The sequence below is a fragment of the Myotis myotis genome, unplaced genomic scaffold (genome assembly GCF_014108235.1).
Source record: "Myotis myotis isolate mMyoMyo1 unplaced genomic scaffold, mMyoMyo1.p scaffold_m19_p_7, whole genome shotgun sequence".
In the NCBI taxonomy this organism is placed as follows: domain Eukaryota; kingdom Metazoa; phylum Chordata; class Mammalia; order Chiroptera; family Vespertilionidae; genus Myotis; species Myotis myotis.
This window is the reverse complement of record NW_023416379.1, coordinates 93,238,648-93,260,735: the sequence shown is the minus strand read 5'-3', so window position 1 is coordinate 93,260,735 and position 22,088 is coordinate 93,238,648. Positions and strand designations below refer to the sequence as shown.

At 50.0% G+C, this 22,088-nt stretch overlaps 1 protein-coding gene across 10 annotated transcripts in view; it reads left to right on the top strand.

The window, feature by feature from the left end:
• ANKS1A (ankyrin repeat and sterile alpha motif domain containing 1A) overlaps positions 1–22,088 on the top strand; it is a 184,319-nt gene that overhangs the window by 55,846 nt on the left and 106,385 nt on the right. For 7 of the 10 annotated variants that reach the window (XM_036316198.1, XM_036316196.1, XM_036316200.1 and 4 more), the window contains exons 2-4: positions 15,733–15,813; positions 17,528–17,684; positions 19,480–19,542. In XM_036316198.1, the coding sequence (XP_036172091.1) occupies positions 15,733–15,813; positions 17,528–17,684; positions 19,480–19,542 (301 nt within the window). The remainder of the gene's footprint in view (positions 1–15,732; positions 15,814–17,527; positions 17,685–19,479; positions 19,543–22,088) is intronic. The other 3 variants (XM_036316201.1, XM_036316197.1, XM_036316204.1) reach the window with 2 other exon arrangements.

The window sequence follows — 22,088 nt, the reverse complement described above, 5'->3', positions numbered from 1 at the left end:
TACTTCTTCCCCTCAGGACCTGGTTCCTAGATAGAACAGAGTGCCTCTCCCTGTCCTCTTCACTGGCTTCTTATGACCCTGGAGAGCAAGAAAAAGAGCAGGAGAGAATGAGTGAAGAGTGGGGGCATGTGAAGCAGGGCGGAAGTGAAAGACTGTGAGCAAAAACAGCGTGGAGAGAACTATTTTCAAGAAATTGCATAGCACAGTGCTTAAGGTTTTGGAGTTAAACCCAGTTGTCACTCATTCCAACTCTGTGACCCTGGATAAGTTATTCACCTCCATACTTGTTTGTTTCTTAGGGTTCCCTTTTAGGGTTCTGTTACCCTAGAGCAGCGGTTCTCAACCTGTGGGTCGCGACCCCTTTGGGGGTCCAACGACCCTTTCACAGGGGTCGCCTAAGACCATCGGAAAACACATACATAATTACATATTGTTTTTGTGATTAATCACTATGCTTTAATTATGTTCAATTTATAACAATGAAATTGGGGGTCACCACAACATGAGGAACTGTATTAAAGGGTCGCGGCATTAGGAAGGTTGAGAACCACTGCCCTAGAGGAACTGCCTGAAATTTCTGGACAAATTTTATTAAGCTTATGGTCTAGCACAAAGGAGGCAGCACAGGGGAAAGGAAGGTCCGCCAAACTGAGTCTCTGGGAGACTCATGCGTTGCTTTTACACACGGGACAGGCTTATGCAAAAAGGCTGTGGAGCCCTAACCAGTTTGGCTCAGTGGATAGAGTGTCGGCCTGGGACTAAAAGGTCCCAGGTTCGATTCCGATCAAGGGCATGTACCTTGGTTGCGGGCACATCCCCAGTGGGGGGTGTGCAGGAGGCAGCTGATCGATGTTTCTAACTCTCTATCCCTCTCCCTTCCTCTCTGTAAAAAAATCAATAAAATATATATTTTTAAAAAGGCTTGTGGAAAAGGAGAGCTTGTGAAGGGTTCAGAGTGGAATTTTCCTGGTCGGGATCAGGCTGCTGCCTCTGTTGGTTGCTTAGCAACTACCTCCCACACCTGCCCTCTGAGGGCTAATATGGTGATTGCCCTGGGGAGGTCTGTAGTAGTCAGAGCTTCATCAATTGCACATGTGGAGTTGTGGATTCAACATCTGCAAGGAGGTAAGTGGTTAGAAGGGAGACAAATGCTTTTATATTCTTTGTAGGGGGTGCATGGGTGTCTGCACTCTTGTGCTTAGTTTGTCTATTTGGTGATTCTTCTGACCTTCGGTTTTCCTTAGGCCTGGGCCCGAATCCCTATGCTGTCTCAGGTCTGTTGAGAAGTAAATAGTGAGTTATTTAATCCACCTAAAGTGTACTTGGTTTTTGATTTTAGAGAAGGAGAAAGGGGAGAGAGAGAAACTTCAATGTGAGAACATAGATTGGATCAAACCCACAACATAGGTATGTGCTCTGACCAGGAATCAAACTGGCAACCTTCCGGTGCATGGGCTGATGCTCCAGCCAACCGAGCCACACCAGCCAGGCTGTCATAGTAAACAGTTAATGTTAACTGTTATTTCCGGGCCTTTTAGACCAAATGAAAATGTCAAGAAAGGGATCTCAAAGTCTGGGCGGAGTAGAGTGACCCTGTAATTCGTTGTCCAGGCCAGGATGCTGTTAATCATGCTGGGACAACGGCTGTCAGCCCAGATTTATGGTTTCCCTAAGGTGGACACCCAAACACGGCTGATTAAGTCATCTGCCTCCCTCCCTCAACGCAGTTAAGGACTTTGACAAACCAGAGAGCAAATTGTTCTTAAAAGGTCTTCTTTAGACAGACAGACAGACAGACAGACAGGCAGGCAGGCAGACAAGTGATAAAAGCTCTTCTTCAGAAGGACAGACACACACACATTCATTAAACAGTAGAGGAAATATTGTCTTTTCTTTCTAGGTACCATGTTATCTTAGAGGAGTACGAGTCTGTACATATAATTAACAAAATGTGTACAGTGTTCGTTGCTCAGGAAATAACTTGACGGGATATTTGAGTTCTTACAGCTCTTAAAATCTAAAAAAAACAATTGGCCACCCTCTCTCGGCGTCGGTTTCTTACCTGTGGAGCTCCGCGTGTGCCAGCTGCAGTGCGCCCTCAGAGGGAGGGGACAGTGGTAAACGTGTTTGGATCTGCCTCTGCGTTGCATGTGGTCTAGTGAGAAAGACGGTCAAATAATGGCAGATACAGAGCTCTCACCTGATGGCTGCAATGGTGGCAGAGAACAGGAGCTGTCCAGGCGGCCCAGGAAGAGCCCGCCCGGCAAGGCGGAGGGGGTGGGGGGCGGCGGGGAGCATGGCGCTGACCGTGCATGAGGGACGCCGAAGCCTGGGCAGCGGCTGGCGTTAAGAGCACCCTGGCTGAGGGTGAGCAGAGCCTTTCTTCCCTTGCTCTTGCTAATGGAATGCCACTCAGCCTAGCCCTGCTCCGTGCTCCCTCAGCCTCTGCACAGTTCTTCTGTAGCACGTATCACTTGGCATTTCAATTTTGTTTCTGTTTGAGGGACTTTAGGGCAGGGACTCGGTCTTATTTATTGTCAGGTACCTGGGACAGCGCTGTGGCGCTTCCCCTTCTTCCCTGGCCCCAGATATTTGAGTGTATGCTGTGTGCCAGGCATGGCGTGCCTGCTTCTGCGAAGGGGGCGCAGACAGGACAGCCCCGCTCCCACGGAGCGTGCAGGGAGACAGCTGTTTGCTCGCTGAGTGAACGCACTGAACGATGCCCTGCTCAGAATCAGAGTTTTGAACCGCGGAGGTTATTTGTACGCAGTCAGCAAGCAGTTCCACGCCTTTTTTCCGCTGAGAAACAGGAGCAGTGAATGCTTACGTGTTAAGAGGCCACGTGAAGGTAAACTGAGACAAATCAAAGGCACGGGCCCCACAGTAATCATGTAAACCACGGGGGCTTGTATACGTCCGATTTCTCTGTGAATCCTCAAGGGCACACGGGTGGCGGCAGCGCACTCCTGGCGCGGGGCCCACGTCACGGTGTATCCTGTTCGGGTTGTCATCCCGTGGCGCACAATGACAGTTCCACTCTGCACTCCCTCGAGCCGCTGTTGTCGTTGCCCCTTCTGCTAGAGGCACCGATGGCGGGGCAGTGCAGGTTGCCTGAGAGAGCAGAGGCTGAAAGTGGCAGTTCTCGGAGCTGGTGTTCAAACAGTCCTTGCTCTGTAGGAGCTGCTGGTGTGTGTGTGTCTGCAGTTTGCTGACCAGAACCAGAAGGCCCAGCACGGAATGTGTAGAGAGCAGCATCGACAGCACGTGTCTGCTCCGACAGTGTCTTCGGCAGGGGCGGGCATAGCTGGTTGGCCGTAGGGACAAGGAGGCCATCCTTCCGACTCCGTGCTGTGAGCTGTGTCTCCTGTGAAGTTAAAGTGGGCATTGCCTTCCCATTGTGTTTCCCTCCCGTGAACAAACCCTCCAGAGTCACTGCCCTTCATCCGTGCCTGCAGCCCGAAAAGCCGAGGCGGCCAGTGCCACACGCACAGTGACGGCGCGTGCAGCTGCCCTGTGGGTCGGAGTGGGTTCTGCACCACCCTCGGGGCAGGGCCAGGGCCAGCTCGGAGCTTCCTCTGGCGTTTCCTCCGCATGCATTTCTCAGTGTCATGTTTATGCTGCTGTTTCTTGCTTTTCACGTTTTAGACATCGTCTGCCAGCCTTCGGCGGAAGAGGAGGGTTTCACTCTTCCACTCTCCTGGTCCACTGCCTCTCCCTTCATGACTCTTCGTTAGACCAGGTTGGATACTTAGGTTTATGCTGTTCTGGCTCTGAGCGTGGCTCGCCTGCTGAACCAGTTAGCATGCCACAACCCTTTCTCTCCTCAGCCCCTGAACGGCCTCTCGTTGGTTTTCTGAGTTTCCTGTGTCCGGCTCACTTTTAATTCCAAAGTACAGCCATAATCTTTAAATCCTCGAGTATCCTTCTCCACGTCCCAGGTGGACACAGAGTTGATCTTGCCAGGTGCACTCTCTCCTGCAGCACCCCCGTCCCGCCCCGCCCGCCTGCCCCTGGGTCCCCCGGCCGAGGTCGCTGGGCGCCTGATCCTGAGGTTTGCTGCGGGCTCATTCCCTGTGTTTTCCTCTTGCTTGGTTTGCTCATTTATTTGATAGAGTATAACCTCCAGGCACTTCCTGATAAGAAGGGTGTGTGGGAGGTAAACATTGAGACCCTACATGTCTAAAAATACCTTCAATCTCCCTTCATGCTCTTTGTCTGCTCTGGAATTAGGTTGGAAATTATGTTGCCTCAGAGTTGGAAAGCATTGCTCCTCTGCCTTAGGGCTCCCGGGGATGCTTTTGAGAATCCTGATGCCACCCCATCCTTGGTGTGCGAACTGCTTTTCTCTCTGGAAACTGCTCTCTTTATCTCGTATGTTCTGAAGTTTCACAGTGTGCTTGGGGGTGGGACTTTTCAAAACTGTACTGAGCATGGAACGGACTCTTCCAGCGGGGGGTTCAGGCCCTGGGTTCTAGGGAAATTTCTGAAGTATTTCTTTGATAATTTCCTCCTCTTCTCTCTGGATCTCTTGGCCCGCTAATTATTAAAATCTTTTCTCTCGTATTTCTCACCTCTCTTTTTTGTTTGTTTCACTTTCTGAGAGATTTACTCAACTTCATCTTCTAGCTCTTACATATATTCTTTCTACTCATTTATTTATTTCCAAGAACTTTGCACTGATTGTTCTAGTTTTTTCTAATCTGATTCTTGTGTGATAGTAGGTTATTTTTTATAAATATGTTTTTATTGATTTTAGAGAAGGAGGGGGAGAGAGAGACATACATCAATGATGAGAGAATCATTGATCGGCTGCCTCCTGCACGCTCCACACTGAGGATCGAGCCCGCAACCCAGGCGTGTGCCCTGGCCGGGAATCGAACCGTGACTTCCCGGTTCATGGGTCAGTGTTCAACCACTGAGCGGGGCAAATAGAAGGTTTTTATTGTTGAGGTTTTATTTGGGTCCTTGTTTCTGCTCCTTTGAGTCCCTTCATCCTGTTGGTTTTGTGCTCTCTTTTCATGTTGAGTGCTTTCTTCAGATGTCCCGTGGTCCTTGGTTGTCATTTTCATTTAAGAGCGAGACACTGAAAAGCGAAGGTCTGTGCAGAGGTGGGAGGAGCTTGCCACGGATGGGTTTTACGTACTGTAAGGTGATTGGGCAGGAGCCCACCTGCTTTGTTGGGGAATCCCCAAAAGTCAGCATCCATTAAACTTTTTTGTGTAGTATTTGGTTTCTCCAGGAAAGAATCTTCCAACCTCCTATTTGGGGTGGGGTGGGGCTGCCAGCACCCTGAGACCAGGTGGGTAAGTGCTGGGCGCTGTCCTTCAGGATGCTGGCTTCCTCCTCGTACAGTGGCTCTCCCTGCATCTCCTGTTCCTGATGTCCCCAAGTCTAGAGCCCCTCTGGTTCACTTTCTTCACAGAATAAACCCATCTTCTCCCTCCTGGCCCAGATGTGACCAGAGACCTGGAAGTCCACTGCCTTCTTCTACGGATTTGTATCAAGCCCCCGTTCCCAGCCCCTCCATCCCTGAGGTCCTCTGCCACCTGGTGCCGTTATTCCTCGGCCTCCCCAGGTGCCTGTGTGGATTGGCGTCCGTTCTCCGGCCACGGGAGTCACTCGCAGCTCTGCTGCCAAACTATTCTTCATCTTCCTCAAAATGTTGACATTTTATGCTCACTGTTACCTTTCTCCTGTTCCTTTTTTGTTGTTTTTGCTCTCATTTTAATGAGGTGTAGCAGTGGGCAGAAATAAGCATGCATGTCTCATTTTCCCCAGTTAGCTGGGTGGAATCCCTTGGGCGTTTATGGTGATGGTTTCGTGTCTTTCTCGAAGGATCAGAAGCTTCTTTGACAACGGCGATGGTTTATAAGCTCCTTTCTATCTCTCCTTTTGACCTCAACAGTTAAGTCTGTAGAAAGCTTCTTAGTTCAGGATGTGTCAAGTTCACCCCAGGAAGGTGAAGACTTTTTAAAGTTGGGCTGACTTTGGGCAGTGTTTCATTGTGTTGGAGCACTGCCAGCCCTTCCTGAGGTCAGGGAGAGACCTGCCTTTGCGAGGGTCACTGCAGAGGGAGACAGCGAGGCGCGGCAGAAAAAGGCTGACGAGACCAGCTCCTGTGTAGGCTTCCCTAATGCAGTAGCCAGGAGTGATGGAGAGCTGCCAGAGCCTCCTTCCTCAAGTTCATCCCGCTGCTCCGCCTCACAGGGTCTGAAATGGAGAAGACCTTCTCCTGACCCGGCGCTCTGGGAGCCGTGACCTCCTGAGAACGAAGGAGGAGACTCCTAGAGCCCCAAGCTGTTTTCTCTCAACAGTCAAGGTCAAGAGCCTGGAGAACTGGAAGGAACATGCATGAAGTCAAGTGTGGGATTTTGTTTCAGTTCCACATTATATATATATTTTTTCTACTGATTTCAGGGTGGGGGGAGAAAGAGAGAGAGAGAGACAGACAGACAGACAGACAGACATCAATGATGGGAGAAACATTGGTCGGCTGCCTCCTACACGCCCCCACTGGGGATGGAGCCGGAAACCCGGGCACGTGCCCTGCCCGGGAATCGAACCGTGACCTGGTTCATGGATCGACGTTCAACCACTGAGCAACTCCGGCCGGGCTGAACATTGTCATTTTAAACTGCCCACATAACTGTGGTGGTCCAAACCCTGACATCCACCTACTGACTGGACATCTATATATGGGAGCCCAAATTCATTTCAGCCTCAATGAATGCACAACAAAACCCTCTGCCACCTCTCCCCTCCTCCCTGCCTCACACTGCCACACCACAAGACAGCAGCCCTGCCTTCCCTCCTGAATTTGTTCTCATTACCCACTGAATTGCCCGGTCACACGCACCCCCGGCCCCCACCCTCCATCAATAGGTCAGAGATTTTCAATTTCCTATTGAATCTCTCCCCTTTTCTCTGTCCTCTGCCTTCCTTCAGGCCCTCACTTCTAGTCTGAATTGCAGACTGCTGACTGGGCTCCCTGGATCTTCTCCCACTGCATTACCTGTATAACTGTTCAGCATAATGATCCCCCAATCCTACGATATGTGCGGCCATCACAGCACTCTGGGGAATAACAAATCAACCACCTGCGTTCCTACCTCCCAGCTTCCTCAGAAGGGCTTTTCTAAAGCACAGCCCTGATCCGTCCCTACTGAACACCTGGCATTGGCATCCAGGACCGTGGTGCCCGGCTCTGCCCGCCTCCCCGTCCTTGCTTCACTGCTTGTCACTTTTGGGTTCCAGCCACTCTCAGTTACTTAGTGGGGCTCCTTGGGGACCTTGAATTTGGGTTTCCCCTGTTTCTTCTGCCGCGCAGATGCCTTCTGAGCTTTAAGGCTCAGCTCAAGTATGTCTCTGCAAAGCCTCCCTCGCTCCCATTTCCCACCAGCCACCCTTTCTCTGCTCCCTTCACCGAGTGTCACAGTGTGGCCAGCTGTTCGCTTGTCTGACTCCCCCGCACTCAGGCTGGAGACTGTGGCGCACCCTGGCACGGGCAGGCAGTGCAGTAACTGGACTGGACACTGCCCGCGCACCAAGGTGTCGTACTTGTCTGTGTAAAGTAAGCAGTGCGGTGGCTGGGCTGCCACGTGAACCAAGCTTGCTGCCAGCTGAGAGCTGATCCTGAAATCTGATGGCGCTGAGTCCTCACGGTGAAAGCGGGCTGGGCACTTTGTTTCCAACTTCCGGTTCCTCTGTCTCTGTTTTATGTACAGATGCAGTATTCTTGTGTATCCCATCCAGAGACCGTTGCCAGTTTTGGTGGATTCAGGATGGCAGGTTACACTGCATAAAGACCAGGTCACACTGGGGTTGCAGTTTGATGAAAACCGAATGTTGGAAGTGGCAAACTGGCCCAGTGGCTCAGTGGTTGAGCATCGACCTATGAACCAGGTCACAGGTTTGATTTCCGGTCCGGGCACATGCCCAGGTTGTGAGCTCAATCCCCAGTGTGGGGCGTGCAGGAGGCAGCTGATCAGTGATTCTCTCTCATCATTGATGTTTCTCTCTCTCTCTCTCTCTCTCTCTCTCTCTCTCTCTCTCTCTCTCTCTCTCTCCCCCTATCCCGTCCCCTCTGAAATCAATAAAAATATATATATTTTTAAAAAGAAGTGGCAGACTGGTGGCCCCGTGCCAGTTCCTGCGTAGTGCGGTGCCCTGCCGGGCTTAAGTTTTGTCATACAGATGAGCATGAAGAGTTCACCATGGTTCAAGGCAAATGTGATAGATGCTGCGGTGAAGGTGCAGAATGATCTGGAGAATGGGAGGCGGGTGACATCAGTATCGGCCAGTGTGGTCAGGAAAGGCGTGGCGCGGGCCACTCTCTGCTGGACAGAGTGTCTCGGTGTGTTTCCTGCTGTTCTTATCTGACCACAGAGACATGAAGCAATTTTATCCCAAGTTGTTTTTTTGTTTTGTTTTTTGTTTTGTTAATCCTCACCCGGGGGTATTTTTTCCATTGGTTTTTAGAGAGTGTAGAAGGGAGGGAGGGAGGGAGGGAGGAAGGGAGGGAGGGAGGGAGGGAGGAAGGGAGAGTGGGAGAGAAAAAGAGAGAGAGAGAGAGAGAGAGAGAGACATTGATGTGAGAGAGACACATCAATTGGCTGCTTCCCGCAGCCTCCCCCAGCTGCCCCTACCAGGGCTGGGGAACCTGCAACCAAGGTACATGTCCTTGACTGGGAATCAAATCAAGACCTTCGGTCCACAGGCCAACGCTCTAGCCACTGAGCCAACCCAGCTAGGGCACTATAGCCAGCTTTTAAATGAATGGAGAGAGGCGTTCGAGGGGAATTCAGAAGCGCAGCTTCTCACCAGTCAGGTTCTTCCTTGCCCCTCCTGTGTCTTCAGATGCCTGCGCAGGCAGCGAGTCTCAGCATCACGCCTGTGCACGCGGGCGCTGCCACACCCCAACCCTAATGCTGTTAAGCCAGGTTAGTTGGTTCCCATGAGCCATGTAAGTCCTGGGAGCCGGTCATAGGATTTACAGCTGCAGAGACTGTGGTTTGAAGGACGCGTATCTCGTTCCTGGTCACAAAACTGACGGTGGCAGCGGCAAGCTTGGAAGAGCGGCCGGCTAACCGCAGAGCCTCAGCACTGAGCCTGCTCTAAGCTTCTGCCCGCGGGATGGCTGGGACCCGCCGCGCTGCGTCCACCGAGACGGGTCTGAGGGTTTGTTCCGCAGTCGTGGCAGCCAGTGCATTTCCGCACACTCTGTGCGGGTTATGCTTTGTTTAGGAATCTCCTGGTCCATTTTTGTTCTTTTTTCTTCTTCTTCTGGTTCTCTTGGCACATTGTACTCGATTTCTGTTTGTTGGTGAGCAGCCCTTTGGTACTTACTGTTTTAGAGAAACCCAAGCCGTGATCAGAAGGAAGACCTCGCTCTTTCTTGGGCTGCCAAAAAGGAAGAGACTTGGGTGGAGGGGGATGTTACCGCCATCCTGTCTGGAGCTAAAATTCCAAGCAGTTCATTTTCATTTAATAATTCCCTATTCCCCCAAATTTCCAAATGGGTATTTAGAGGAAATACTAGTTAGTGAAAACAATGGGGGAGGCCTGGCTAGTTGGAAATACTGCAGCTTATACAGGAGAGTTCTTATTTTTCTTCCTTGTCTTTTCTCATTGTTTTGAGGTAGTGTTAGTGCTGGTTTGGGATATCCAGCCCTAATAACCTCTAAACCAGAGACATGGAGGTAAAAGTTAGAAAATGACAGCGGGCTTGCTCAGTCCTGCCTTTTTGTTAAAAGCAAGCGCAGTTTAAATCTTAGTTTTAAAGTTACTTTGGCACCTGGATTGAGGTGCCTGAAGATAGATTCCTGATGGAGTAGTAGTTGCTGGCAGACCTGTGCTCCCAACTGCTTTAATTCATATCGGTATTTCCTCCTTCCCAAGTTCTGTCGGTTTATTCCAGTCATCTTGCTTTGAATTATATACAGCCTGTATTACATGTTCATCTCATCCCTGTTAGATTGTAAAGTCCTTGCTTGGCCAAATGCCAAGAGCTCCAGGAATGGGGGATTTGGATCTGCCACTGATTTGGCTTGTGATTTGGGGAAGATAATTTAGTTTTGTATTTTATTGTTACCTATTTTATAATAGAACTAGAGCCCCGGTGCATGAAAATTTGTACACTGGGGGTGGGGGACACTCAGCCTGGCTTGCACCCTCTCACAGTCTGGGACCCCTCGGGGGATGTCCACCTGCCCGGCTTAGACCCGCTCCGTGAGGGATCAGGCCTAAGCTGGCAGTCAGACATCCCTCTGGCAGCCCGGGAGCCCTCGGAGGATGTCCAACTGCCAGATTAGGCCCACTCCCCGCCAGAGCTGCAGTTGGATATCCTTAGCACTGTCCAGGAGGCAGAAGAGGCTTCTGCCACTGCTGCTGCACTCGCAACCATGAACCTGGCTTGTAGCTGAGCAGAGCTCCCCCTGTGGGAGCACACTGACCACTGGGGGCAGCTCCTGCATTAAGTGTTGCCCCCAGCTAGTCAGTGCACGTCATAGCAACCTATTGTTCCTAGTAGGTCCACCGTTATGGTCAATTTGCATACTTCCCTTTTATTATATAGGACTAGAGGCTCGGTGCACAAAAATTTGTGCACTCAGGGGGGAGGGTGGTCCCTCAGTTAGGCCTGTGCCCTCTCACAGTCTGGGACCCCTCGGGAGATAACGACCTGCTGGCTTAGGCCTGCTCCCAGGTGGCAGAGGGCAGGCCCAATCCCTAGGTGCAGCCCCTGGTCGGGCTCAGAGCAGGGCTGATTGGGGAGTTGGGGCGCCGCCCCCTGTCATGCACAGAGCAGGGCGATCGGGAGGTTGCGATGCCACCCTCAGTCACGCTCAGGGTAGGGCCGATTGGGGGGTTGGGGCACCGCCCCCTGTCACACTCAAGGCAGGGTCGATGGGGAGGTTGCGGCGCCACCCCCTGTCATGCACAGAGCAGGGCCAATCCAGGGGGTTGGGGCGCTGCCCCGTCGCTAACAGAGCAGGACCCATCAGGGGGGTTGGGGCGCCGCACCCTGTCACACTCAGGGCAGGGCTGATGTCACATACAGAGCAGGGCCCGTGGGGGGGGGGGGGGTTGGGGCGCCGCACCCTGTCACACACAGAGCAGGGCAGATCAGGGGGTTGGGGCGCCGCACCCTGTCACGAACAGAGCAGGGAGGATAGGGAGGTTGTGGCCCCGCCCCGTCATACACAGAGCCACAGGGCGATCAGGGGGTTTGGGCGCTTCCCCCTGTCACGCTGCTCCAGGGGGCAGGAGGCCTCGCGGCTCTGCTGATCCCTGTGCTGGGAGGCATATTACCCTTTTACTATATAGGATAGAGTCCTGGTGCACGGGTGGGGGCCGGCTGGTTTGCCCTGAAGGGTGTCCTGGATCAGGGTGGGGGTTCCGCTTGGGTGCCTGGCCAGCCCGGATGAGGCGATGATGGCTGTTTGCATCTGGTCACACCCCCTTCAGGGTGGGGGTCCCCACTGGGGTGCCTGGCCAGTCTGGGTGAGGGGCTGAGGGCTGTTTTCAGGCTGGCGGGTGACTGAAGCTCCCAACCGCTCCTTTTTTCCTTTTTTTTTGTTTTTTTTTTGTTTTGTTCTTGGATTTATGGCTGTCAATGGAGCTGAGAGCCGGCTTCAGCTGTGAGACCTCGCTGCTGAAAGCAGGTTTCTGGCTTTGTTTACTTTCTGTATTTGAAACTTTGTTGCGACTCCAGCTCTGAGATCCCGGCTGACTGAAAAGAGGTTTCTGGGGTTTTGTTTAGCTTCTATATTTGTAACAATGTTTCTTAGCAGCTCAGAGCCCAGCAGCAGCAGGCGGGGAAAGTTGGAGTCCTCCGTCACTGAAGCAAGCAAGCCTCATGTTAGTTTCAAGCTGCCTGGCTGCCGGTCGCCATCTTGGCTGGCAGTTAATTTGCATATCTCGCTGATTAGCCAATGGGAAGGGTAGCGGACGTACACTAATTACCATATTTCTCTTTTATTAGATAGGATGATGACCTTTTGTCCTGTGGAGCAACTTGAAAATAAGTATGAAAACTGTACCTCCTAGACCAGTGGTTCTCAACCTTCCTAATGCCGCAACCCTTTAATACAGTTCCTCGTGTTGTGACCCCCAACCATAAAATTTTTTTTGTTGCAACTTCATAACTGTAATTTTGCTACTGTTATGAATCATAATGTAAATATCTGATATGCAGGATATATTTTCATTGTTACAGATTGGACTTAATTAAAGCATAGTGATTAATCACGAAAACAATATGTAATTATATATTCAATATGTGTTTTCCGATGGTCTTAGGCGACCCCTGTGAAAGGGTCGTTCCACCCCCAAAAGGGTCGCGACCCACAGGTTGAGATCTGCTGTCCTAGACGTTCCAGATTCGTTTCACTTTGCATCATTCACCCATTGTCAGGCATGGGTTGTCAGTTTGGTTTAGACCAGTGGTTCTCAACCTGTGGGTCACGAACAATGAAAATACATCCTGCATATCAGATATTTACATTACTATTCATAACAGTAGCAACATGACAGTTATGAAGTAGCAACGAAAATAATTTTATGGTTGGGGGTCACCACAACATGAGGAACTGTATTAAAGGGTCGCGGCATTAGGAAGGTCAAGAACCACTGGTTTAGACCATGAGCTCATCATACAGGTGTGACAAAGTGTGCATGGTTCAAAGTGCTTTTAGCTCTTTTATTTAAAGTATGTTTTTGTTGATTTTTAGAGATAGAGGAAAGGAGAGGAATAGAGAAATAGAAACAATCATCTACTGGGAATCGCGCACAAAACCCAGGCATGTGCTCTGACCAGGAATTGAACCAGTGACCTCTTGGTTCATGGGTCGATGCTCAACCACTGAACCACATGGGCCAAGCTGAAAATTTATCTCAAGATTTTAGGCCTAATACCTACAGGCTCAATAAAGTGGCCCCTGTTTCACATATACATGCATTTATTATTAGCATTCCTATTTGGTTCTTCTTTTTTTAAAAAATTATAGAAATATTTTCATTGTAAATATTTTAAACCATAGTAGAATGCAGAAGGAACATGAATGAATGTTCCTCTTCACCATTCTGTAGCAACCCCAACATACGTTTCCCCAGGGGTACCCAGCACTGGGTGAGCACTGTTCCCATCGCCCTCCTCAGGGGGTGCACATATACATGTACCCTGCGGGGCTCCTATTCTGTGTATTATGCAGTGGCTTCTTTTTTTCACTTGCCCATAACAAAGAATGTCTTAGGGACTCTTTCCATGTCAGGCCATATAGGTCCAACTCATTTTCTTTTCTTGCCTTTGTTGTCGTCGTTGTTGATGGTTATAATATAATTCATTTTATGGGTGTACCTGGTATTTAACTGCTCACCTAGGATGGTCATTAAGGTTTTAGTTTTGATTCTTCATGGACGCAACCTGTGCAAGTATGGGCCTCTGTGCACGGTGCAGCGTTTCCGTTGGACAGTTGCCTGGAAGTGGAAATGCTGGCACAAAGTGGATGCCTATTTTTGGTTTTGGTGGATGCTGCCAAAATGTCTTCCCACAGGAATTCACCAATTTAAACTCATACCGGTGGGGTTTAAGAGTGCTTGTTTCCCTGCCATTATTTTCATTTTTCAGTCTGCTGGGTGAAAAATAGTATGTGATTACTGTAATTGGCATTCTTTTGGGTTGCATCTTTGTAGCTCCGACCTCAACTGATTTCTGCCTTTTAGGAATTCCTCAGTGTTGTCAGTTACTTGATGTCTGTCTGTCCGTGTCTCTCTCTCTCTCTGTCTCTCTCTCTCTCTGTCTCTCTCTCTCTCTCTCTCTCTCTGGTGTAGGGTGAGAATTATTTCTGTCACCTGGTAGAACTTTTACAGGAGGTTGAGTAAACTTTGTGCACTCAATTCACTATCCTCATAAATACCCCTCACATATTCTTTCTCTACAGTATTTAGAATTTTGTTTCTTTTTTTTCTCTTTAACATTATATTATAATCTCTATTCTGTCTTATTGCACAGCAATGTAACTGGTATATGAAATTCTACTATGGGTCTATACCAGGGGTGGGCAAACTTTTTGACTCGAGGGCCACAATGGGTTCTTAAACTGGACCGGAGGGCCGGGACAAAAGCATGGATGGAGTGTTTGTGTGAACTAATATAAATTCAAAGTAAACATCATTACATAAAAGGGTACGGTCCTTTTTTTCAATAGTTTTATTCATTTCAAACGGGCCGGATCCGGCCCGCGGGCCGTAGTTTGCCCATGGCTGGTCTATACCATAGTTTTCAAATCATTCTCTATTGATAGACTTTTGGGTTATTTCCAGAATTTTGTTGTCATAAATAACATTGCTTCCAACATGTGAGCATAAAGGCTCTGGGCCCAGATGGTTTTACTGGTGATTGTTTATCATTTTAGTGCTCTGTGTCATTGATTCCTGAATGTAGACATGGGTAGATCTCTCCTAGCTGACTATGACCAAACCCCAACACTAATGCCATTCAATAGCAATAGCAAAAAAGCAAAAACTTTAGACCAGCCTCAGTTACAAATGCAGATGTGAAAATTTTAAATAAAACACTCTCAAGTAGAATTCACCAGCATGGTTATAATGGAGAATGGCCAAATAAGGTTTTTGGTTTATTCCAGGAATCAAAGAATCGTTCAATATTTAGAAACCTGTTGATAACAACATATTAGTTTGTTAAATGTGAAAAACTGTTCATCTCCATAGATGCAGAAAATGCGCTTAAATTAAACAACTATTTTTAATAATACTTTAAACAGGAAAAAATAAGATATTTGTTTACATGTATCAAACCAATTGCCAAAAACAGTAGAGGCATTCTCATTAAAAGCAAGGCCAACATAAGGCTGCCCTCTACTAGAATATTTTATTTATTTATTTTAAAAAATATATTTTTGTTGATTTCAGAGAGGAAGGGAGAGGGAAAGAGAGAGAGAAATTTCTATGATGAAAGAGAATCATTGATCGGCTGCCTCCTGCACGCCCACCATTGGGATTGAGCCCCCAACCCAAGCATGTGCCCTGATCAGGAATCGAACCGTGACCTCCTGGTTCATAGGTTGAATTCAACCACAGAACCACACTGGCCGGGCTCCTTAGAGTATTTTAGAAGCTCTGGCCGATGCACTAAGGTGTGGAATCAGAAGTAAGCCTTTGAGGATTAAATAAGATGACATTTCAACCTTCCTAGTATAGTACTTTTAATTCAAATAAGGCACTGAAATTATAGGTCTGTTGTTCATTTTTTATTACCAATAAGACACATTCACAAAGGAAAGGCAGGTTGTCTCTTGCATCTTAGCACATGTATCCCTGTGCTTTTATGAATGTGAGCCCTTTGATTTTGCTCCTGATGGTTGAATTGTCCAGATTACCGCTGGTCTGTATGGAGGCCTCTCGGAAGCCTCCGGCACCCGCATAGCGGTGGGGCCCCAGGCCTGCGACTGGCCGAGGGGTTTGGCTCAGCGGTGTTCCCGATGACCTTTCCATGAGCTGTTCTTAGGGTCCTGGGAGTCTTCAGAGGCTCCCGCCTCGGACGGAGCGGTTTCTGCAGTTACAAATGAGAAGGGTGCAGGGGCCGCTGTGTCAGCTGCCGCCGGCCTTTATCAGAAGTCACGGGGAAGGGCCTGAACATCACACAGGCTTCTTTCCCAAGCAGCTGGCTGTCCCCACATTTGGTTTGTGACTTCGGCCTTTCTTCTTTCTCCACAGCATCTGGAGAGGGCCCAACGTGAACTGTGTAGACAGTACGGGGTACACCCCCCTGCACCACGCTGCTCTGAACGGCCACAGGTAAGTACTGGCCTGCCGCCTTCCACCCGCCCTTCCGCCCGCCCTTCCACGCAGGCCTTCCACGCAGGCCTTCCACCTTTGGGCTCCTATGAAGGATTACTGAGCAGCCGCGCTGAGAAAAACAAACTGAATTTAGCCCAGCATTCCCGACTCTCTCTTTAGTGTGTAACTGCTTGAACATCCTTCCCCACTCCCCCCTCAAGAGGCTTGAGCCGAAGGTTGAGTTTTACCTTTTCTTCGGTGCCCCCCGCCCCACCCCACCCCCCGAAATGTGCAGCGCCACGGTCATCTGATGTGAGCATCAACCTGGGGGCAGAAAGGTTGGAGCAGCTGGCAGGCAACAGCCCCTGTACTCACTGAAAAGTGATGGGTCGGTTCTGAGAACCTTTCCTTCTATTGAGTAGTTACTTATTTACTTTTGCTATTTTTCCTCATGGGCAGTAAGACCTATTTTTAAGGAAAGAAACACATGAAAAATAAGGCCTATTTAAATCTCTTACATACAGAGAGGTTATTGGGATTGGGTGGGACGTGTGGAGAGTTTCTGGAGGTGTGTTTGGGGTTGGGAGAAGAAGGCGTCGGTTTAAATGATTGGCAGCTGGAAGCGGGCGCTGCCCATCAGGTAAGGAGACGGAGGGCTCTGCCAGGGCCAGGCGCCATGTGGGGTACAGTGAATAGGCCCGCCAGGATGTGGGAAATGGGAGCCAGGCCGTCACAGAGTAGAGATTGGCACGTACCCTATGAGATGAGCGAAGAAGCTTAGCTTTTAGGAGGATTAGATTCCTCTGGACAAGAGCAGCGCCACACACCTTGTGGCTTTCTGTGTCACTGTACAGCCTTGGCCAGGCCCAGTCGACTCTGATTGTTCCTTCTGCATTACCCTTTTCTCAAATACAGTGAATGCGGTCGTCACGTCCTTTCTGTGCCATTTTAGACAAAGCTAACAAATATGTAGAGACCCCGCCCCCTTACATAGTGGGGTGACCTGAATTAAAGTGGATCTTGAACTTAAAAGACTAGCTTGTTAGCCAAGCTGATCTCCAGATGCTGTTTTTATTTACAGTCGGGCTTTTCTCCGGCCTTGTGCATGGGGACGGTTGTACATTTGTAGCTGCTTAATCAGTGGTGTCACCTCGAAGAATGCCAAGTCCTTCTTCCTGGATGTATCACATGAAAGCACAGGCGTCTGGCTCATGTTTGCAGCAGCTTTACTTCTGCTCTGCCTGGCCACTTCAGCTCCCACACGCCGAGCGCTCTGAAGCTGCGGTCGCTAATGGGTGGTCCGCGGACCAGAGGTCCGAGAGGTTGGCGACCGCTGCTCTGAATAAAGTGGTGGGTGATGACATTTGTCTTGCATGACGTGGATGTAAATTCTGTCCCTGAATGCTGTTTAAACATCACAAACCAGAGACATTGCAAAGCTCAGACAAGGGGACCGGACGTTTTCAGAGCAATGGAAAGTGGATGGGTTACTGAGATAAACAGGGAGGCGGAGAGCCAGTGTTGTGGGACACGGGACGGCTCGGCCGCATGCCCGCAACTGTGCAGAGTAGCCCCTGGAATAAAAGGAAGAGGCTGGGCATGAGCTCAGGTGAACAGGGAGCCAGATGGGATACCAGCTGTGCAATGCTTTGTGCTGTGCACGTGTGTAAAGAGTCGTTGGCGGGAAAGACTTCTGGGTTCTGCAAACTCATAACTGACCTTTGCCTTCCAGGGATGTGGTCGAGGTTCTTCTGAGGAACGACGCGCTGACCAATGTGGCTGACTCCAAAGGCTGTTACCCTCTGCACTTGGCAGCCTGGAAAGGAGATGCCCAGATCGTGCGGTTGCTCATCCACCAAGGGCCCTCTCACACCAGAGTCAATGAGCAGGTTGGAAGGAAGGGAAGCGTGCTTCCATTCAGCTGCAGCCAAGACCTCGCAGCCATCGCCGCTGCAGTCCCTTAGCTCAGACCTCAGGAACCGGCTCTTCCAGGCCCAGGGGTGGCTGCCTCCTCTCAGCACCACGCCTCTTAGTGCATCAAGGAGATCCCATTCCATGAGATGCATTTCATATGCACATGAATCATGCGGGCGTGGAATAACACTAACAGGAACATAAATACTAACCTTGTGCAAAATTGGAAATAATGCGAATTCTGCAAAACTGCTTAGCGTCTGTTTCAAGCTGGCGGGCTTAGTTAATTGCAGCTTGTGCTTATGCCACTGACATGGCATTGCGACTGCAGCTGGTGAGCACATCTCCGGTGCGTGAGTACCATGTGAGCCCTGCTGCTGTTTTACATGAGGCAGCACTCGCAGCCCAGGAAGGCCCGAGCCTGGTGAAAGTGAGCTCCCAGACACGGCGGTGGGGGCCAGGGGTCTTCACGGAATGCAGAGCATGTCCCTGGCGCCCTCTAATGTTAATTTAAGAGGGAGCATGCTGTGACAAAGCAGAGGTAATTCTTAGAAAATAAAAAGGCAGCGTTTGAGTGAAATTACCTCACAGTGGCCATGGACTTAGGTCCTCCTATTGCTTTGGGAAAGTTATACTCGAATTATGCATGTTCTAGACAGGCCTCCTGTAAAAGGCCCTGAAGTTTGGGTCTGAGAGGAGATGGGCTTTCCCTGTAAGACAGGCCATTCTGCTCTCCTCTCTGCTCAGCACGGAAGCAGACACTTAGTGGCTTGAATGAGAGAAGCCGCCCATCCTCGCTGAGTGTGGGGTGATTTTCCTAATGCCTCTGCTGAGAGCAGGTTGTTAAACGACCTGAATGACCAGGTCGGGGTTATTCCTCTAAAAGGAAGCGGCGACTCGCAGAGCCGTCTGTCAGCGAGGCCACGCCCGCTCCCTCCGTGCGCTGTTCAGGCAGGACTGGGCTGGGGGCAGCTTCACCCTGGGGCGCGAGAGCCTGGGCCAGGGCGCCCATGTCCCCATCGAGAGAGGGTGTGTGTGGAGCTGTAATCGGCCTCCCGTCCCCTCCTGGGCTGTACTTTTTGGTGAGCAACAGACATTTAAAGTGATCAGCGAGGATGTTTGTTTTTATAACATTAGAATTGGAAGTGCTCTCTGTAGAATCTAAATGCACCTTCCTCCTCCTGGCTAAGGTGATTGTAACTTTTCTTACCTGGAGGAAGTTTGTAAGGAAGTTTGCTGTTAGTAATATTCCTCAGTGTTGGAAAAAACTAGTCAGCCATTGAAGTCCTTCTCATTCAAAAACATTTCAGCAGCCGTCTCTCAGCCTCTGCTCACGTCTGCCTTGGAACACAGCCGCTTGGACTTTTGAGCCACTTGAGTGTGCTAGCTTGTCCTGCTCCCAGCTGCCTCCCCCCGGACTAGCCTTTGGTGGGACACAGCCCAGTGCTTTGAGGGCGGGGCTGGCAGGGGTGTGGGGTAGGGGCTGGGGTAAGACAGCGGCAGCAGCTTGAAGAACCTAATGGATCTAGGTAGTTCCAAGCACTGCATCGACTTCTGTAACTGCCATGACTGTGGTTTCAGCTGGATGCTTGGATAAGAGGGGGTGACGCGTGCCGAGCCCTGGAGAGCGTCTTCCCCATGAACTCCCCTTCAGGCACCCGGAGGGCTGATCCCCGTTGTGCTAGTGTTGGGCCCCTCGGGGCTGTGCAATTGCTTTGATGTGTTTCATCCATTTCATCATCACGTTTTCTTTTCCTCTCCTTTTTGTAGAATGCTCTTGAGATCAAAGAACTCAAAAAGCACGGCCCCTTTGACCCTTATATCAATGCCAAGGTGTGTACTTTGCTGTCAGGAGTTCTCTGCATCATGTCTCCAAGCTGTGCTTTCTCCTGGGTCCCCTCGCTTCCCTCTGTCCCCTCGGGCTCCTCACCCTGGTGTCTGCTTCAGCCTCGGCCTGTCTGCCTGGGAGTGGAAAATGCAGCTTCCAGGAGCGTGGTTTTGCTTTAAAATCCATCCTGATTCTGGACGGCGGGTGCTTTCCCTGGAATGTCTGAAAAGCGTACAAGTGGCAGAATTGGGGAAGGAGATGGGGCCATATATTTGCACGACACTATTGTATTTCTAACATTTAAATTCAAAAAAGAAAAATGTCAAACACAGAGCTTATTTTTTATGAAGCACAGAAAAAATGAGTACGTTTTATTTCCTGGATTACATTATTTTAGTCTGAGTTCTGTTTTCTCTTGAAGTGGAATCTGGTTTTCGGGAGCTTGTGGCGGGCAGAGGGGTGTGGGCGACGGCGTGGGGGCTCGGGGCTGCGGCGTGTGCCCCCGCAGTGCCTGGGGTTCGTGCTTTTTGCCCGGGACTGTAAAGCCGCCGTTCCTCTCCCCACGGTCACGCTTGGCCACTGGGAGGCTCTGAAACAGGGCGTGGAGTGGCCAGGCCAAGCAGGGCAGTTAGTTGCATTGTCTCCCTCCCGGGAGGCTGGGCAGCCTTGCTGCCCGCAGCCCTCGCCGCATGGTGGCCGAGTGTGGAGGTGGTGGTGGTGGTCGCCTCTCCCTCAGCGCTCTCACCTGCTGTGTTTGGTCTGAGTTTTCGTTCGGGTGAGATTTGCTGATTGGCAGCAATCTGGTATGTGGTTGTCACTGCCTTTTTCTTGCTCTGAAATGCCGCTCCGGGGAGGAGACGGACGGTGCTTCTGCAGGCACACCGTGCTGTCCTCTGAGGAACGCTGACTTAGCTCATGCGGCCGCCGCCGGCTGGACTGGGGCGGCCGCTGCCGTGGGGCCTTGACCGTGGGGAAGCAGTGTGGTCTGGGAGTGGAACACATTAGCTTTTGTCTGGGGCCGCTCTTTAAATTCCGTCTTCTGATCTTCAAAATGGAAGTCACTCTGCCTTAGTCTTCTCTCCTTGAAGGCGGTGTGGCAGAGTGAGGCTCTCACAGGTCACCGCCTCTCCAGTCGGGCTTGAGTTTAATTCTGCGCTACCACGTACCTGGTTTTGTTGACTTGAGCAAGTTACTTTCTCTGAGCCTCGGTTTCCCTTCTGTAAGATGGGGTATGCCACCTGCTTTGCTGGGTTCTTTTTGGAGTTTAAGATAATGCACATGAAGTATGACTATCTGGTCAGTAGTACTATTGGAGGCCCTCCCTTAAAAAGGAATGTAGAAGGTGGTGTTTCTGAGACGGCAATTTGGAATTGGTTCCTTGTTCCTCGTAGGTTTTGTTGGGGGAGGCACCTTGAACTGATTGGTTTCCCTTCTGTGATTCCGGGGTTGGTTAGCTTACGAAGCTGATTAAAGGGCGGTACTTGGTTTTGAAAGCACATTTTCCTATCCCTCCATTCTACTCACATAAAAGGAAGTCTACATGGAATAAGAGTATACTTCTCTATTTGGAAATACTGTCCTTTGCCTCTGCCTTTCCCTGTCCCCGCCCCAGGGCTACGGATGCAAAGGCCTCAAGGGATAAAGCTATTTGGGCGCTAAGAATACAAACTCCTCTGGGCTGACTTGACTCTGATCTCCCTAGTTTATATCCTGACCCCATAGGTTTTTATTGACCTGGCTTGTGTCCAGGAGTTGTTTTGCTAAAGGACTTTTTGAAAAACATGTTTTTACTGATAGAAGAAAGGAGAGAGAGAGAGAGAGAGAGAGAGAGAGAGAGAGAGAGAGAGAGAGAGAGAGAAACATCAATGATGAGAGAGAATCATTGATTAACTGCCTCCTGCACGCCCTCTGCTGGGGATTGAGCCTGCAACCCAGGCTTGTGCCCTGACTGGGAATCGAACCGTGACCTCCTGGTTCATGGGCCGACACTCATGCTGTCCCGGCTGCTAAAGAACTTTTGCTGCTAAATCATATCAGGCACCCATCTCAGGGGTCTTTCTGGGGAGCGGAGGTAGTTTTCATGAGCTTTCATCTCCACCTTCCCTTTTTCACAAGTCAGTATAACCCAGTCCAAATGTAAGTCCTTAGCTAAGATGGAACCACTGAAATTGTTTTTCCCTTTTACTAGTATAATAATTTTAACTTAGTCTGAATATCATAAGATGAGCAACAGTCAAATTGTTTTAGGGTAGATCTATTTTTCTATTCAATTAAAAATAGTTTAATCTTAGCCTGGCCAGTAATCTCAATGGTTAGAGCATTAGCCCGCACACTGCAGGGTCTCGGGGTTGATTCCTGGTCAAGGGCACGTGCTTAGGTTGCAGGTTTGATCCCCAGACCCAGTTGGGTGCATGCAGGAGTCTCTCTCACATTGATGTTTCTCTCTTTCTCTCTCCTTCCTCCCACCCTCCCTTCCACTCTCTCTTTAAAAAAAATGTGGTATTTCAGAAATATCACATTATACACTCCTTTTTAAATGGAAAAAACATCC